A 19326-nucleotide genomic window follows, 5' to 3' on the forward strand; every position below is an offset into this window, starting at 1 on the left:
AAACAAGAGCAGAAATCTCAGCTTCCAAAAACAGGACTCAGATGATCTGAGCCTCTGTTGTCAAGCATAGTTATCATTGAGCCATAAACTGAACAGTCATGGGAGCCAATGGGGAGATGTTTACTGGGAAGAGGTTGTCACAAGAAAAGGGAGGGTTACAGGACAAAGATATTGAGACATATGTCATGTGACAATAGTTCAAGGCTCAGTTTCAGAATCCACATTTTTACTAGCTTTTAGTATTTAAAAATAATATATATTTTTAAAATATATATTACCTTCCTTCTCCCACATTAAATCCAACTCCACTAAAGTCAATAACAATCATTTCACTGACTGTAATGGGAGTTGGATCAGTCCCTAAAATTTCTCAGGTGTATTATTCTCAGTGTTCTGAATAAATTCTATCTAGGGGAAATACTACACATTGTCAGGAAATAATTTTCTTCTCACAAAATGTTTTTGATGAAAGTCAAATTTTAATTTTTTTTAATTTTAAGTACATAAGAACGGCCACCCGGGGTCAGACTAATGGTCTATCTAGCCCAATAGCATGTCTTCTGATAGTGGTCAGTGCCAGCTGTTTCAGAGGGAATGAACAGAACAAGGCAATTTTGAGTGATCCACCCGCCTGTTATCCAGTTCCATCTTCTGGCAGTCAAAGGCTTAGGGCTACCCAGTGCATGGGATTGGCTAATAGCCATTGATGGACCTATCCTCCATGAACTTCTCTCATTCTTTTTTTAACTCAGTTATAATGAGAACGTAGGAATGGCCATACTGGGTCAAACTAACTGTAAAGTTTTAGGGTTTTGTCTAAAAACTTGCCACCGGGTGTGTATAGATATAGATATATCATTCTCTTTCTCAGCAACTGAAATTGTTCCACTTATCATTTAAAAAATCTAGGTTTTTTTGTTTTATAAAAATATTGATTTTTCAGGCTTTTTAACAAAAAAACCCCCAATTTTGAGGAAAATGGATTTTTCCTCCAAACATTTCCATGGATTCAAAAGCCATTCTCTGTGGAAAAAATGTTTTGAAGGAACCATTTTCTACTAGCTCTGTGTCCCAGGTAGTTTAAAAAACCCAACCCAGTCATCTAAGGGTGACCCATCATTCTACAAACTATGGATCACACAGGGAAATGACTGCAGCCTGGCTCAGGATGGACTTCCTCTGCTTTCCCCCCTCCTGGGCTGGGGATTTTGAAGGAGATCCAAAGAATGAGAAGAGGTTCAGTGCAGAAGGCAAGGAGCGGAGCACATGTTCCTGCACTCATCATCTGCTCCTCCAGAGCAGCTCTGAAACTCTCTGTGGAGGGATTTGGTGTTAGGAGGATCTGCCTTCAAAGCAAGTTAACTTTTCCTCTGCCTCAGATAGCTTACTATGGAGCTGCCTTCAAAGGCTTTCATAACTAGAAAAGCTGTGCATTGAAGCAATGGGAATTTTGCCTGTGTGAGGCCGATAGGATTGAATCTATCTGTACACAATTTTGTTTTCCTGTCACTGAATTGTAGCCACCTCGGGACTGGAACATTGTAGCTGCTTAAAAGTGCAGATCAACAGTGCAAAACAGCTGAGAATAGTAAATTTAGATCACTGTCTCTTTTTTATATTTTCTAAGAATAAAACGTGATTTTTTTATTTGCAGTGCTTACAATTTTCTAAAAAAGAAAAAGTAAACCATTTGCAATAAAAACATATGTAATACTAACCTTAGTTTTAGAACAACTTGTCAAATTAGTCTTAACATTGTCTCTTGTAAGTATAAACACAATTTTACATTTTCTAATAGGAAAGTATTGGTCTATTTTAAAAAAAAGTATATTTTAAAAGGTCTGTAAAGTATATTTAAAGTAAAGTACGTACATTTAACATCTGTAATTTCTGTTTTCTAACTCAGACCCTTTCTGCCTGGTTTGTAAGCAGAATTCATAGGAACATAGGACTGGCAGGGACCTCCTGGGTTATCAAGTCCAGTCCTGTGCCATCACAGGAAACCACAGCATATAATTCTGTTAATAAATGTATCAAGCTCCATCTTAAAACCAGTTAGGGTGTTTGCCCCCCACAACTGCTCCTGGGAGGCTGTTTCAGAACCTCATCCCTTTGATGGTTTAAAACCTTCTTCTAATTTCCAGCCTCAATTGGTTCATGGTCAGTTTATACTCATTTATTCTTGTGCCAACACTGTCCTTTAGCTTCAATAAGCGTTCTCCTGCCATGGGGTTTACCTCTTGATGCATTTATAGAGAGAAATCAGATTCTCTCTCATCCGTTGTTTTGCTAGGCTAAATAAGCCAAGCTCGCCTTGTCTCCTCTCACGAGATCGGCCTTCCATTTCCCTGATCATCCTAGCAGCTATTCTCTACATCTGTTCCAGTTTGAATTCATCTTTCTTGAACATGGGTGACCAGAAGTTCCACCCCCCGGTGACAATTCGAGATAAAGCAGCCTCAACACAGGAAATGTCCCTTTCCTGTGTTGATCATAGTAGGTGTCTGAAGGCAGGATCACAAACTCTTCTACAAGGATTCAGTTAGTCTACTCAAAGTATGAAATGCCGTCTGAGGAGCTGCCACAGGATCAGATCCATCTGCTCATCCCCACCCAACACTGCCCTTCTCCCCCTTCTTGTTAGGGTGGGGTTGGCTAGCAGTGGCCATTCAGCACCATTGGTCCCTACAGCTAGAGTTGGCTGAATACAGGGTTCACAAATAGCCATTGAATTTCCAGCTGCTCAGTTCATCCTTATTCTTGTGCGCTGTGCAATGGTTTGGAGAATGGCTGTGCTTTGTACAAATATCTGCATTCACATGTGAACCCAGGGTATTTATGTCCACACAAGATATTTGGCGTTCATTTTCTGCTATTCCCCATTCCTTTTATGTTATTGCCTGTTTCTGTCATACAACCAGGGAGCAAGAACATTACTATATGGAGTGGTAATGGGCTGAAAAAAATGGCTCCTCCAATGTCAAAGTATCCTGGCAACAACTTCTTTCTCTGAGGTGCTTTTGTCTTCCATGTGTCATCCTCCAAGCCCTATACTAGGAGGCCAGTCTGTAGTGGCTTCTCCACTTCCATGCTGATGGTGGTAATTATGCGGACAAATGATGCTGAAAGTGACATGACTACAAAATACACTGTGGAGCAGAGCCTCATCCAGCACAAATCATGGACTGTAACTATTTACACTGGCTGGGGATCTGGCCCCTGGACTTTAAAGTTTGTTTTGTTTTAAAACAAAATGTCCAGCATTAGTCCCATAGCAAGAAGGGGCAAGGCATCCAGCTTCTTATCAGGATACAAACTTTCCCAAAGTTGAAGAATGTTTGGACCTAGGATTTTGGTTCAAATTCATTTCTAGTGCTCAATCCTGGTGCTAGTATTAACAGTAGAGTCACTCTGGGAAGTAACTATGTTCAGATTCCTCACGCAAGTCTAGATAAGACTACACAGAGAGCAATCTTGGACTCATGTCTGCGCTGTTTTACACCCTATGCAATCACATTAAAGTCAATGGTATACTATGGGAAACACATTAGGGCGAAATCTGGCCTCTTATTCTTCTGAACTTTTCCTAACTGCTCTGTGCAGATGATCCAGGCTCATGCAGCATTTGCAATACTGACAACAGCCACTGTCTAAATCGGTTTCTTTTTTTCCCAATTACACCCACGCTAACATAAGAAGTTTATGGGATGGAGTGACAACCATTACAAGATACTGGCTATCACCTCCATAGCAACAATAGCAGCAAAAAACTACAATACAAAAACAAGAAAAGGTCATTTTCTTTAGTCAGCATTTCCAAGAATGAGCTCAATTTTCATAAAACAATGTTTATACGTTTGTTAGAACTCCAAAGCCATGTGTGAATAAATATAACCATCTCTATAAGCATCCCTGCACTCATTTTAAGTGCTTATTTATTTTGCAACTGCTAAATATATTTAAAAATTAGAGTTTTTAAAATGAAATAATACATGAGATGGGACCGAACCAAAGTCCTAGATTCCAAGCACTGCCAAATTTGGGGGAAGTTCAAAGTCTGTACCCAGATCTAGATATTCATTTTAAATGGCCCTTTCATTACAATAGACTAAACACCTCCAACATTTGGGAGGTGTTTAAAATCTCCATCCTGCATGCAGATCTGCACGGGTGGAATCTTGCAGCTGCACAAAGACCCTGATGCAAGAAAGCACTGAAGCATGTGCTTCACTTTATGCATATGCTTCAGTGCTTTCCTGAATAGGGAAATCCTGGGAGCCCCTTTACAATTCATGAGGTTCCATGGCAGGCACCAAGATCTGCCTGAGTAGATCCAAGTGCAAGATCAAAGCCCATATCGGGATTCTCATTTTGTGGCTTTGAGCCCATCTCCTGTAAAAATCCTATCTGGCAGCCTTCCGTGTCTTGGCTTCAGAACATCATTTGTTCTGGGCTCAGCTCGGTTTTAGACAACCTCTCAGTACTGTCTGGGTGAGCAGCTCTGGATCTGAAGCCAGGGAAAAGAGGTGCTGCCCCTGCTAAAGGAAATCAGCTAAGGTTTGTTGTTTTTTCAGGCGAGAAGTCTACAGGAAGCTGAGCAGTCTCTATCCTACCCATGCCTGTAAGCAGTACCTGGATGCCTTTCAGCAGCTGGAGACATGCTGTGGCTATCAAGAGGACAGTATACCTCAACTTCAGGATGTCTCCAGATTTTTAAAAGGCAAGACATTACGACTCCTTTGTATTTTAGCACTCCCTATGTGCCCTTGGGATTGGGGATCTCAAATGATGTGTGACAAAGAGGAGTGGATGGTAGCCCCCCATTCTGAATGAACTGTGCTTGGAGATCTGTTTGCTAATAACAAGGAGGGGGGTTAGGAAGAGATACAATATTGAGAGGGTGCAAGTTCAGGTAAATCTGTCGGCAAACATTGGAGTGACGGAGGACAGTGGAGATTGAGATCCTGTATTACTAACGTCCCCACCCCCGGGCCAGATGGAGTTCCAAAGCAGGGAGTGCCTTTCCACTGGTTTGCCAAATTCACTGTAATCTCGAGTAGCCAAGGAATGGCTGCACTAAAAGAAAACGCCCTCCTTGCTGTTCTCCCAGCAATAGGAAAGGTGCCAGATGCAGGCTGAGGGCAGTTGCTACGTATGGTAAAATAAATAGATAAATGGGAGCTTTAACTTCAAATAAATTGAGTTTCAATTGGATGTTTATCAAATCAAGTGAATCGCTCCATCTGCCAATAAACAGATGCAAGCCAAATTTGCTTAACCTTTTCACGGCTGAAGAGATTTCCAGTACATAGTTATTGTGATTAGAGTCTAACCTATATTGGGCCAGATCCCTGTGTTGATCCAGCAGCACAAAGGGACCGGACAGCTGCATTAATAGTGCAGCCAGGGATTCTCCAGGTGTGGAGAAAGCCGTCAGTGGTGTAAACTGGAATGGCCAGGGCTATGTCATTCACCCCTCACCCCAGGCATAGGAGGCATTTGTGGGTGGGCTGAGGGCATTGCCAGTGCTAGGAGGGGAACGGAACTGGAGCACGATGCACTCCAGTATTCCCAGGATGGCAACGCAGTCCAAGAGATTTGTTGTTGCTGACATAATGTAGAGTAGCCTTTAGGCTGCTCTATGTTATGCTAGGAGCCAATTCAGCTTCTTGTTGGGTTAAGGATAAGGAGAGCAGAAAGCTGGCTTAGAGGCAACTTCCCACATCTCACACACCTATTCATGAGCAGAGCACTGCTCAGCTGGGGCCTAGGGATCTCGCCAATTAGACTGTTCACTAACAGAAAGGAGAAATAACTAAGAATATTGTAGGTTTCCTTTGAGTTCCTTGGTGAATCATGAGGACAAGGCCTCATTCTGATATCACTTGCACTGGTTATACACAAGTATGACTCCATTGTCTTCAGTGGGGTTATTCCTGATTGAATGTATGGTCAGAATCAGGCTCGTAACACACATTGTTTTCTTAATACACCATTGTTGTTACCTTCTTGTGCTATTCCTGTCACTGCCTCTGCTCAGCTGGCTTCTTCCGTACCCCTACTGATCACAGCCAGTGTCTGGAAGATGTCTTGGACTAGGTCAGTTGTCTTTTACTCATCATTTGCCTCTCACCATAGGTCAGAGGCTTTTTCCCTTTGAGAACATGCCACAGTGAAATTGTCCTGAAAAAAAGGTGTCAGACTTGAAAGTGCCTTAGCTAAGGGCAGTTTATTCAATATAGTAAAAAGAGAAGCAGTTGAAATAATAATTGATCACAACACTCCCAATCCCAGCTAAGGGGACCTCAGACCTCACTGTGTAGGTAAAATGACATTTTGTTTTATTGATTACAGTTCATTTTGGAAAATCCTACACAATGGGTTCAACCAGGCCTTTCCTTAACTCCCTGAGCCAAACCTCTAGGCTTCACTCATCACCTAGCTCCCTCTCTGCTCGCTCTCCCTCTTCTCCTCCTCTGAGCCTCTCCTTGGTGTACATGGCAACCATATCTGCCCCACCAGTTGGGTGAGCTACTTTGACCAGTGGAGGCTTGTTTTAGTATTCTCCCTACCCTCTTCCTGTCTGTCCAACCGTGCATCCTGTGCTCACCATAGTATCTGAGCACCTCTGGACGGTGGTGAGCAATTGTGTATGCTACTTCTTTGTGTGTTTCACTGTGGGCAGTCAACAGGAAGCTCTAGAAGGAGTCTTTGTAAATAGATCTTGGGATGCTGCTCTGAATGGGACTGAGACTGATCATTTTTTTTCTGTCCTAGCTCACTTCAGAAGCGGGGAGATGAGGGCAAAGTAAGGATAGAAAGATGTTCATCGTTTGCATGGGTACCGTCAGACTTTGTTTACCGATGTCAGTGGCTGCCCACATCTGCTCTAGATTGTGGTCCTAAGTTATTTCTATGTGTCACCATGCAAGTTATTCTGGGCAAAAGTATGATAAAAAAAAAATCATCAGTTAGAAAACATCAGTTAGAAAACACTATATCCTATAATGGGAGGCAGTGTGCAGTTCTTCCCATGGCCAGCCAGCTCTAGGTGGTGCTGCGGTCATGTGCAATGCTAGTCCTGAGCAGTCCCAGTGGCACAGTCAGGGCCTAATGCCCATATTGACAGAGAATTGCCTGTATCGGACTGGCTTGTTCTATGGCATATTCCACTATTATACCATGTGCCTTTTACGTAATCAACTATAGGGGTGAGAAAAAAGAGAAAATTGGGAGGTAAATCACAAAATCAGTCCAAGAAATCAAATAACCTTAACAGACTCTAAGGACTAGATTCACAAAGGGTCTTAGGTGTTTTGGTGATGAGTGTTGCAACGCCTAACTTTCAGGCATCTAGAAAATGACAGGAACAGTCCCGTGACACACAATGCCTAAGTTAGGTGCCTAGGCGCCCTACACAACCAATGGGGTGAGATAGGCACCTCCGAATGCAATTTGTAAAGCCAGTCAGGGCCGTATTATCCATTAGGCACAACAGGCACAGTGCCTAGGGCCTACGAAACTTTCAGGGCCTACGAAAAAGATTTTTATATATAATTTTTTATTTTTATTTAAAAACTATTTATTAATAGCTTAAAATCAAATTAGTTATTTCGGTCGGGGGGGGGGCCTACGAAGGCAGGTGTGCCTAGGGCCTTCGAAGGTCTTAAAATGGCCCTGAAGCCAGCTTGCTATGTAGGGAGTCATCTAAACTACCCAATGGGAGATGCCAATGATCAGGATGTGTGCTAAGCCCCACTTCACTCTTGGAGATCAGATCATAAGTGCAGGCTGTAGGGAGGCACCTAGTCTGCTAGCAGGTCACAAACCAAAGGAAGATAGACGTTCCTCTGCCTAACTTGCATGTGGGGCCCAACCTGGAAGGCATGTGCCGAGGCTACTACCTAACTCCACAGAGCATGTGTGGGATGGGGCGACCTCCCTTTAGCCTCAGCTGGGATGTGGGATACCCCTCAATTCAAATCCACCCTCTTGTTGAGAAGGAGACAAGATTTAAACAGGAATCTGCCACCTTTCAGGGGAGTGCCCAAGTCACTGGTCAGTAGAATGAGTCTCCTTCTTTCTCTGGCCCAATTAATGTTTAATTAGTCATTTATTTAATTAAAGTGGAACAACTTCAGTAGGCGAGACTGAGGGAGCCCACATCAGACTATTCCATAGCCCGGTGGTTAGAGCACTCACTTCTTCAAACCCCTTCTCCTCATCAGGCAGAGGGAGGACTTGAACGGGAGGTCTCCCATAGCCTGGGTGAACACCTTAACCACTGAGCTCCTCCTCTGCTGTTTTGGGTTGCTCTAGGCCCCCTCTGAGCATGCTTGCTGGATTGGGCCCCATACGTGAGTTAGGTGGAGAAGCACTTCTCTTTCCCAGTCCATGAATTGCTCTGGGGCTTAGGCATGAGATGGGAGTCTGGATACCTAGAGTGAAACAGCAGTGCGCGCACCCAGAGGCAGACACATCGACACCTAGGACATGTCTACTGCAAAAACTTAGGGCATGTCTACAAGTACAGCGCTGCAGTGGCGCAGCTTCATTGGTGCAGCTGTGCCACTGCAGGGCATCTGGTGAAGATGCTCTATGCTGACAGGAGAGAGCTCTTCTGTCATCATCATAAACCACCTCCACGAATGGCAGCATCTATATCGGTGGGGGAAGCTCTGCGCACATGAGCGCTTATGTCGGTGTAACTTACGTTGCTCACCGGGGCGGTTTATTCACACCTCCGAGCTGCATAAATGATGCCAACATAAGCTGTAGTGTAGCCATAGGTATAGGTATCAAGAGAGTTTAGGTGTCTACAGCTGCTGAGCAGGAATTTGTGAATCACCGTGGTGCCTAAAAACAGGACTTAGGCATCTAAGTGCCTTTGTGAATCTAGCCCAAGCAGCCTCTGAGATTTTAACTCAGCAATTGGCATGGATTTTAATGTGAGTTGTTCTACTAAAGCTCTGTATAACTCTGACAGTTTGGGAGCAAATATTATGTAACTAGAAAAGGATATTACAAAATAAGCTTTATATAAAGGGGTTGACCACATGTCATCTAAGTACAGTCAGCGGTTTTCTAAAGAGTTAAATAGATAAACCCAGACAGTTATTATGTTTCAGGGAAGATGTTTGGATTTAGACGTTAGTTTTGCTCCACAGCTGGAAGAAATTACAGCCAAGTGCTCAAGTAAGATGATGCTATAATATTTAGACTTGGATAAAAGTTTTCTTAGGCCAAGAATTAAGCCTTGTTCATGTACGTCTCCTTAGGTCAACCCTTCATAACCTTCCCTTCAACTGCCTTTGATTCCAGAGGGCTTTGCCAAGTCAGTTCAGACACCCCCACTCCTTGTTCTTCAATGCTCGCTATTTTTATCGTGGAGCAAGAAAATGAAAGTACAGATTTTACACCTTCACAAATACCTTTTCTACTTATCGTCAAACAATTTGCAAAGATCTCACACCAGCAGGAGTGGCTGACTCACGGCACCAAATGCATATAAGGGAGTCTAAGATGTTGTAAATTACATCTTCTTCTTGCTCCCTCAAAGTGAATGTTATCCCAGTTTAGATTCTCTCTAGGCTTAGATTTAGACTGACTTACTTCCGGCTTCATTATGGCATTAGGCACATTCCTGAGCATGGTTGATACGTAAATTGCACCATATCAGAAGTAGTCCGGGGAAGCATTGTGAATCCGAGATACCCTTTGGCAGACAATGGCTCCCCCTCTTTGCTCAGGGATGCGCAAGTAGTAAGTTTCTGCTGGCCTATGCCAGCTGCAAATCAGCACCCACTTTGTGCCAGCTCAACTGCACTAGTTAGCTTTGTTTCCCACTGGTCTACCTGTTGCCCAGCTCTCCCTGCTCACTTATTTGGTGCGGGGAATGGCAGGCTATCAGTGCCTTTTCACTCATGCTCCTATGGATCTAAGGTCTGAGTAGCCAGTGTAGGTTCCCCCAGCTCCTTCTGATATCCTTGCACAGGCATGTAGACCAAGTCAAAATCTAAGCCCTTAGATTCATGCCTATTTACTACTGTGCAGTTTACATCCTGCCTCTTACACATCGTCTTTGAATCCTAGAATCCTATCCTCCAGGCCATCATCCCGCCAAGGCAAGAGTGTTCCCTGCAGTACATTTGCTTTGTTCGGTCAGGTTTCAAATGTCTCTAGGGCTACCTCTTCCCCTGGAAGATTGTCTTTTTATATGAGAAAGAGAACTAGTGACCGAGCAGACTGAGACCAAATATGCTGGAAGAAACATAAAACATTTCATGTGAACAGCTTGGTTTCTGTGGGAAATATTTTTGTTTAAACAAAAACACTATTAGGAAAGCCAGCACAAAGCCATTTCTGTCCTTTTATTTTTTAGTTGTATGCAATAAAAGTAATTAAAATAAGAGATGAAATGATATTTATGAAAGCAGGGAATGCAACACAGATTTGGAATATGGGTCTTCAAAAAGATGATTATCTACTGTTAAAGCATGGCAGTTTTACATGGTGCTTTTTGAACACACAGCAAACATGGTCCTTGCCAAAGGGAGCTTATAGTTTAAACTTAGACAAATAAAACACAAAAGTGCAAGAACAGATGGAAAAATGGTAGTTGACAGCTTTGGAAAGAAAGTTAAAATGAAACGTTAAAAGACTAAGGGCCAAATTCTGACCCTTACCTATAATGAGTAACTCTATCTGTTATATACCTTGTAGGGATCCCATGTAAATTCAGTTGCTGCTGCACCCTAACGATTTCAACATAGTGCAAAAAACAAATACACACTCTCCAAAAATGTATGGCAGTGCACTGCCAGTGTAAATCCAGTTTCTCCTTCTGAATGATGCATAAAGATTAACTGAAACAACGTAATACCATATGGCGACTCGACTACTTGACGGTAATTGTGTCATAACAGGCCCTTTCAGGATCATGGGAATTGCCAGACTTGCTTAGACCTGAGGTCCATCTAGTTCAGTGCCCTGTCTGTGACGTTAGCCAGAACTGGCTTCTTCAGAAGAAAGTGCAAGAACCTTCAAGAAGAAGGTGCAGGAAGTTACAGGATAACCTATCCCCAGGGAATGTACCTCCTAAACCTCCAATAGTGGGAAGTTGTCTTGTGCCCTGCATCAAGAGGGTATGTGTCCCATCCAAAACACTTGTTTATTTCTGATATTTATTATTCAGAGAGAAAAAAGATGCCAGTGGTTGGGGCACTGGGCTGGGACTTGGGAGATCCAGCTTCAATTCTCTGCTTTGCCACAGATTTCCTCTGTGACCTTGGGCAAGTCACTTAACCTCTCTGTGCTTCAGTTCCCATCTGTAAAATGTGGATGATATTCCTTCCCTACTTCACAGAGGTGCTAGAAAGATAAATACACAAAGGATCATGAGGCACTCAGATACCATGGTAATAGAGCCCATAATAGCACCTAAATTGAATAGACATTTATGATCCTGGATATTCTCATTATCCATCTGTACAAGAAAGTTGTGAGACTAAATGAAAAGGCAATTTTAAACGGCTTGGATGGTGTAGAATTGTCACGTTTACTCTAAAATTTCCTGCTGTGGGGTTTTCTTTTGCAGAAAGAACAGGCTTTCAACTGAGACCAGCGGCAGGGCTGTTATCTCCTCGTGACTTCCTCGCCAGCCTGGCATTTCGTGTCTTTCAGAGCACACAGTATATAAGGCATTCCTCTTCCCCTATGCACTCCCCGGAACCGTAAGTAGGCTGATAGGACACAATCTAGCCGTTCACAGGCTGAGACCACCTCGTGATGGTGGTTGCATTTATTTAGATGGAATACAGGGCCTCAAAGGGTCAAAGCTGTTAACATAGCCAAGTCACTGCCCAACATTAAGCAGTTTTAAAGAAGGTTCACAGTTTGGTATATGGAGACCTCAGTCTGCTTGGTAGCATGGCAAACACACCATTAAACATCTTTAACCCTTTTATTAAAGATACAGAAAGGAAGGAAAAAGTTAACACACCTGAAATGTAAACTATTAAATAAAGCTTTCATTTTAACACCCCTTGTTCCCTTTCCCTTTGGCAGGAGAGAGTTTTTAGAAGTAAAAGTCCCTTTGTTTAACAGGCTTTGAGATGGTAATAACTGTCCTTTTGGGGAGAAGTAGTTGAGATGGGCTGAGCTGTTCTTGTTGCTGTTGCTAAAGTCCAGTCCCATTTCCTAGAAGACAAAACAACACACGCACACGCGCGCGCACACACACACACACACACGGGGTAAGAAGAGAACAGCAAAGACAGAAAATGCAGCTTCTGTCTCTGATGTTGATTATCACTTGCAACCTCATTGCCAGAAACACACAGACTCAGCACACAGTCGTACCAGCCCCTCGGAAACCTGGCAAATTCATGCCAGCATCGGGCTGTTTAGGGCATTGTTTTCAATCTCCCTATCTTGGCACAGGCTTACAGCAGTGTTAAAAAAATAAGCAGCCTTGGCTGGCTAAGCCGGAGCTCTTATCAGACAGAAGGAAAAAGGAGAGAGAGAGAGAAAAGAGAAGAAATAAGGTAGGGAATGAAAAGGACAAAGGGAAACACAGTCTCACATCCCAGATGGTGTTTGGGATTCAACCAGAGCTAACGGAGGAGGGGATGACGTCTGCCTCCTTCTCTCTGGCCCAGGCTGGTCAGGACATCTCTGAGGATAGGGCAGTGGCATACCAAGGGGATGGGGGGGGGCCATGCCCCCGGGCACTGGCCTGGGGCAGGTGCCGGCCTGGCCCGAGGAGGAGGAGCTGCCCCCCGGGGGCTGCTGGGCTTTAACATCCCTGGCAGCTGCGTTGACGCCAGCACAGACCTGCCGGCGGCCGAGGGCTTCCACTGTGGGGGGAGCAAGCATCCTCCTGGCCCCTCTACCCCTGCGCTGGGCACAACTTAAGGAGGGAGCTGCAGGGACCCCGGCCATGCAGGGGCCAGGCAGCCAAAGATGGGGGTCTGGGGCAGAGCCCATCAGGCCTGGCCCCCCCTTCCCCCCCACTGCCGGGCGGTCCAGGGGCATCTTCCCCTGTCACTCCCGTTCCCCGCCACACCTGCCGCCCCCACAGCGGGGGGGGGGGGGAGTGGGGGGGAGAGTGGAACAGGCCTGCAGACACCCCACCCCACAGGGCACTGCTGCCGCCAACTGGGGGGGGGGAGACAGGCGCAAATGTAAGTATGGGCCCTCAGGTGCCGGAGAGCCACGGTACACCACAGGGCTAGGGCTAGGGATGAAGGTGCCCCAGGGTTCCAGGAGACAGTGGGGGTGGCAGCCATGAAGGTGAAGCTCGCTCCTTTGCTTTCTCTCATCTTATATCAGCAAGTGGCACAGTCCATTAGCTTTCCCCCAACATCTCTTTCTCTCTCTCTCTCTTTTTTTTAAGGACCCCAAAAGGGAATGATGGACAGAATTAGCCCATTTCCTCATTATTTTCCCTACAAATTAGGCCTGATTTCTAACACACCAATTTTAATTCACGAATTTTCGGTCCCAGGCTTTTCTTGTTTATCAGGCATGATTTTAGCACAGTCCTAGAGTTACAGCAGTAGACCTCTTTGTTTGGACTAGGTCAGTTCTGTTTTGCTCTTGTACTAATTTTTATGAAGAACCTTCGGTGACAATCTGAGTCGGACTTTGGTTACCTTTTGCCCATCATGAGATATTGGGAAGTATTATCAATGGTTTTGCACTGGCATTGAAAGCAGAACACAAACAGTTTCTTATGAAGGTGTTGATTCCTATGCATACTGCGAAGGGATCAGCTTTGTTTCATGCACAGCTGGCCTATTGTGTTATGCAGTTCCTGGAAAAAGATACGTCATTACCAGTACCAGTAAGTGTTTTTCAACTGAGTATTTTATTTTTTTATTTCTAATCTGAATTCAAATATTTCAGTGCAACTCTCATAAAAAAACCAACCAACCAAACAAACAAACAAAAAACCCACAGAAAACCCCCATATGGTGTTACAGTAGTTGTTGTTGTGACATTTCAGTCACTTTTTACAGCTGAGCTCACAGTCAGGATAAACTTGTAGGCCCAATTACTACAGCATGGTCCGCAGAATGCAATCATTGGAGAAGCAAGCAGGGATGGAAGTGGTCCATCAGAGGGCATCTGTTTCTTTTGGACAGTTGTTTAGAGAAGGAAAGGCTGGGGAGCATCTGGTTCAATCTGTTCATGTTGACCATTTGTTGAGTTCCGAGAAGAAGTGTGGCAGCTTCCACAACACAGGAAATGTGGTCCCTGCCATGAGAGGCTTACACTGTAAATTAGACACAGCATCTTGGCTTGATTTGGAGCACCCATCAATCACACTGAAGTTATTGGGAGCTGCTGCTGCTCAGAACCTTTAAAGATCAGGCTCTGAGGGCAAATCCAGAGTTGACATAATTGGGGAGGAGGATTGGCGGGTAAATTGCACATCGGTAAGAGTGGATGCAAGTGGGTATTACTTACACATTGAGTAGATGGGACGGCAGGGCCTGCCTTGCCTTATCTCACATCTTCTTAGAATCTTACAGTCTCTTGCTATGACCCCACACTTCTGCCCATCAGTGTGTAAATTACACCCTCTTCCTCACCAGTTCCACGCCCTCTTCCACACCAGCGTTCGCAGCACTTCTCAGTTTGGTTAACGGAGAGCAGTCCAAACTTAATCTCATACACAGATAAAATTTACTGGATAGAAGGCTGGCCTTTCCTGCAGTTGTGGCCTGGTTTTCAGAGGAGCTGCTGAGTACTCACAGCTATGAATGAGATCAATGGGAGCTTTGTCCATTGCAGTTCTGCTTTCATGCTACGTGTTCAGGGCTTGACTAGGTTATCATTGAAAGGCTGCATGGGAGAAGTATATGCTGAAGGGAGATGTCCATGTAAAGTCGGTATCTGAGCAAATTACTGGAGTGAGGGAGTTCTAAGTCATAGCATGGAATGAGGCAGAAAGGCAAGAGGAGAAGGACAACACAGAGAACTGGATAGGTAGGAGGCTTGAGACGAGTACGGAAAGGTGGAGGGAGGATAGGAGAAAATGAGAGTAGAGATCTAGAGCCAAATACTCAGCTGGTGTATGTATGACACCAATAGTGTGTTTATTAATATCTGCAATGGAGCTTCACTGGATTATGCCAGCCGAGAATCTAGCCCAGAGATCTTTCTTCTTTTAAAGCAGGTTTGTAAATTCCATGTGAAATTGCTGTGCAAAGAGGGGGCGAGAGAATAGTGGTGAAAGAGCAGATAAGCCCTGCCTTGGATTGCACTTGTGGGATTTTCACATAAAACAGAAATACAAGCTTTATTACATGAGAAAAGTGGCTTGTTTTCCAGGGACTGCTGCCACGAATTGTTGGGTCACGTTCCCATGTTAGCCGACAAAGAGTTTGCACAGTTCTCACAGGTAAGGAACCTTTCTCTAATTCCAGTAGCAATGAGTTCCAGGGAGTAGATGTGATTTGCTATTTTAATTCTGAGGATTTGATTCTCCCTCATTTACACGTTGGGTGGTGGTATATTGGTACCTGTAGGAGGGGTGGTCGTCCTTCCCTGTCAGTTTCGGAGGGAGGCCACACCCACTCCCTACCCTGCTCCGGCAGGTGTTGGCCCAGTCCGGGGCAGGGGAATGGTCTCCGGGCTCGGGCCAGGCAGCCGAAAGGCGATAGCCCAAGTTCCAACAGGCTGCAAATAATCCAGCACCCCAGGCGGGGCAGCACACTGTTCAGAGGCCCCAGGCGGGGTGTTCAGGGAAGGGAGAGGGGGACGCAGGCCCACCCGACTCCAGTACATCCCAGCCCAGGTCCCTAGCTGTGGCAGAGGGGTATGCCACGGAGTCAGTGGGGTTCCAACCACAACACACTGACTCACTGTCCAGTTCCCCAGTCCCCAGACCAGGTGGCCCCTCCCCTGGGCTACTTCCTTCCCCCTTTCCCTTGGGTACCTGGTGTGCCACCGTCCAGTCTACCTTGTTCGGGTAGGCGCCCAGGGGCAGCTTGAAGAACCCCTCGATATCGTCGGGGGGCGGTAGGTTGGGCAGCTCGTCAGGGCGGTCGTTGGGGGCAGTTCCTCCAGGTCTGGCCCAATCAAGGCCTGCGCCTCATCATCATCCTCTGGCGCCTCCAAGGGCAACTCCTCCAAGTCTGGTCCTGGTATGGCCACCTCCTCCTCGTCTGCATCCGGCAGCTCTCCCAGGTCCTGGCCTCTCTGGATCACAGGGTCCGACAGGGTGGTCAGATCCGGGGGTACCTCTGGGCCCCAGGCCACACGCTGCTCATTTGCCGGCACCTGGACCCAGGCCTTGGTCTGCTTACCCAGGTACCAGGCCACAAGCAATTCTGGAGGGCACGGAGGGACATCCTTCCCCTCCAGGAGCTGGCTGCCAACTGAGCTCCTGGGCCTCTCTTTTATACTTCCTGTCCTATCCCCTCGCTTCCAGGCAGGCGGACAGGAAGTCTCTGGCTCCATCCCCACAGGCCCAGACTGTTTCTCCCTGTCAGTTTCGGAGGGATGCCACACCCACTCACTACAGTACCCTCCTGCACCAGGGGTGCCTGGTGCACTCTAAGGTAGATATACCCCAGGGCAGGGCAGCCATTGTCACCTAGGGGAGATAAGTGGCAGGGCAGGGCAGAGCAGACAGTGTCACCTAGGGGAGATGAGAACCAAGGCAGAGATAAGAAGGAGGGAAGCTTCAATTTACAGCCAGGACTGGAGTACAGACCACTAAGCACTGCCTGCCTGAGACTGAATAGGCTCCTCTTTTACGTACCCATCATACTCCATGGGAACTTGCATCTCTGGGTTTCACCGACAGTAGCCATCATAACTTATACTGATCCTGTCCCTGCATTTGCATTTGAACCTGTCAAGGTACGTCTCTTATGCCCTTCACTGTGGCATTTAATACAGTTTTTTCTTATTTATAAATGGCCATATTCTGACACAATTACTCACAGTAATTAGACCCTTCCTTCATGAGTAGTTTCTTATAGTACATGGGATATAAAAGTGGAGTAAGCTGCTACTCAGTGTAAGAGAATCAGAATCTGACCCAAATTGGAGGTTAGTGCTTCTGAAAAGCCATGTTCTGTGGATAACTAGAGAACTGCAATCTCTAGGGATTGCCCAATCTATTCTCTAATTAAACACAGAACAGGGTCAGCATGGGAAAAAGCAGCACAAGCTTCCCGTACCCTGCATTGTTAACGTGCCTCAAACTTGATCTGGTGGGATGCCACCAGAGATGAGAAGGTACCTCCTGCTCTAATCCCATCAACTTTGCACTCTTCTGATACTGCCAACAGAAGTGCCAGTGTTTTTATGATGTACATACCAGTCCAGTAGTTCTGGAAAGAGACCACCAGTTGATTTCATGTATAACCACCAATCAGCTTCCAGATGGTCATCAACTTTGGCCACTACCATATTTGAACCAGTGGATTATATAATATGCTAATGCCCTATGACTTATTAGAGGGAAGCACTTTCGTTTGCTGATACTAGAAATAAAGAACCATTAGAAGATGTAACAATAAGGGATGACAGTAATTTCAGAACCACCAGTTTTTGCTGCTGTTTTCTGTGCTGTATTATAAAAGAAAGAACACAGGATCACAAAAGCTCACTGATTTAAGTAAATGACATCGTGTTTTCATGGCTGAATTCCTTTCATGGAAATTCTTTTTATTTCATCCTCTATGTGAAAATTAATGGTAAAAATGCCTTTTTGTTTTGTTTTGGTTACTATGACACTGTATCCAGGGCTTGAACTGTAAGGAGGCTCCAGAGAATTGCCATTCCCACTGTTAAAATAATGTAATTCGCTTAATGGGGAGCATACCAGGGAGTAGACAGATTCTTCCTGTGAAACTCTGCTGCTGAAACGCTCAGTGGTGCTCTTTTGAAGTGCCAATGGGCCCAATCCAGCTCTCACTGAAGTTATTGGAAGTCTCTCCATTGTCTTCAATGGCATTTGTAACTGGTCCATTGGGCTGGTAATACTATAATGCTATTAATGGTAATACTATAATACCTGTCAGATTAGTCTGATCTGATACATCCTCCGCCTCCGTGCGAGGATTCTAAATATACACTGCGTTTCTCAAAACTACACTTGATCTGGCCTAAATATTATCTAAAAATGTATCTCATGCAGTTCTGGAGGTGTATTATGCTCATATTACCAAGGTCTATTCTATTCAGGTTTTTATATCACGTTCACCATAGTATCAGAGTGTCTTCCAGTAGTCCATCAAGCAATGTGACTACACATCTGTGACATATTTGTTCTCTCCTCCTCTCCCTAGAGGGAGAAGTGTGAGTAGTGGAATGTCTTTTTCTTGGTAGGGTGTGGTGTTTTAATATGTATATACCTGTTACTCTGTGTGTTAGCGAAGATAGGACAAAGAAATGCGCCATGCCCTTGGAGCAGAAAGTGGTGAGGTTTGTGATTGTTCTTTGTTGTTAGTGGAGTTCACTCCACAACCTGGGATTGCCCTGGAGAAAGCTCTGTCTCCTGCACAGATGAGCTTTACACTGATTGTTCAGAATTCCATTGAACCAGGGAAGCGTAGTTGTTGCCCACAGACTTTTAGATGGGTTTTTACATACCCTGGGCTCAGGCCACAGAGCATCTTGAAGACAAGGACTGAGACCTTAAATTCGATTCGATATTCTATGGGAAGCCAGTGTAAAGAGGGTGTCACACGACTGGAATATGCCCAATGATCAGCGCAAAAGTCCGATTTAGTGGTTAGAACAGGAGTTCGTAGCCAAGAACCAGAGCCAAGGATCACAGCTGGAGTCAGGAGCTGGAGCTTATGGTCAGAGCCCAGGGTCGAAGCCTGAGCCAGAGGTCAGGAATCAGAGGCAAGAATCAGAACTGGATTACCTGGAGTGAGGAAAGGCAAGGCTGGAGTCAAGGCAGGACCAGGGCTGGGAACAAGCAGAAGCTATCACAGCCATGGGCAAATGGTTTGAGCAGCCGCTGAACCGCTGCCGCAGCTGAGCTGAAGAGCCAGCCTGCTGACCCTGCAAACCGATCGGACAGCGTAGCCAGTCAGCCTCCTACCGGCAAGCTACGCTCGTCAGGTTGCCCAGAGCCTGGCTGTGCTGCAGACCCTGCTTCCAGACTGGCAACGCTGAATGCCCTGATTCCAGACAGAGGAGAACAGGTGTGATGCGCTTGTTGTAGCCTGCATTGCCGCAGAGATGCACTGCAGTGTTCTGAGCGAGGTAGCGCTTCTAAAAATGCTGACGGTTTAGTGCCTAGGCATATTGCAGTGCTTCAGTCCAGCAGAGAGATGACAAAGGCATGAATAA

General features: G+C 45.4%; 1 protein-coding gene across 1 annotated transcript in view; it reads left to right on the plus strand.

Annotated features, from left to right (window-relative positions):
* Window positions 1-19326, plus strand: part of LOC137145361 (tyrosine 3-monooxygenase-like) — a 46084-nt gene that overhangs the window by 13360 nt on the left and 13398 nt on the right. The window contains exons 6-8 of the mRNA XM_067536051.1: window positions 4575-4720; window positions 11597-11732; window positions 15340-15409. Of these exons, the coding sequence (XP_067392152.1) occupies window positions 4575-4720; window positions 11597-11732; window positions 15340-15409 (352 nt within the window). The remainder of the gene's footprint in view (window positions 1-4574; window positions 4721-11596; window positions 11733-15339; window positions 15410-19326) is intronic.

Source organism: Emydura macquarii, unplaced genomic scaffold (assembly GCF_026122565.2).
Source record: "Emydura macquarii macquarii isolate MOO-44397 ecotype Brisbane River unplaced genomic scaffold, CSIRO-AGI_Emac_v2 contig_3530, whole genome shotgun sequence".
Classification (NCBI taxonomy): Eukaryota; Metazoa; Chordata; order Testudines; family Chelidae; genus Emydura; species Emydura macquarii.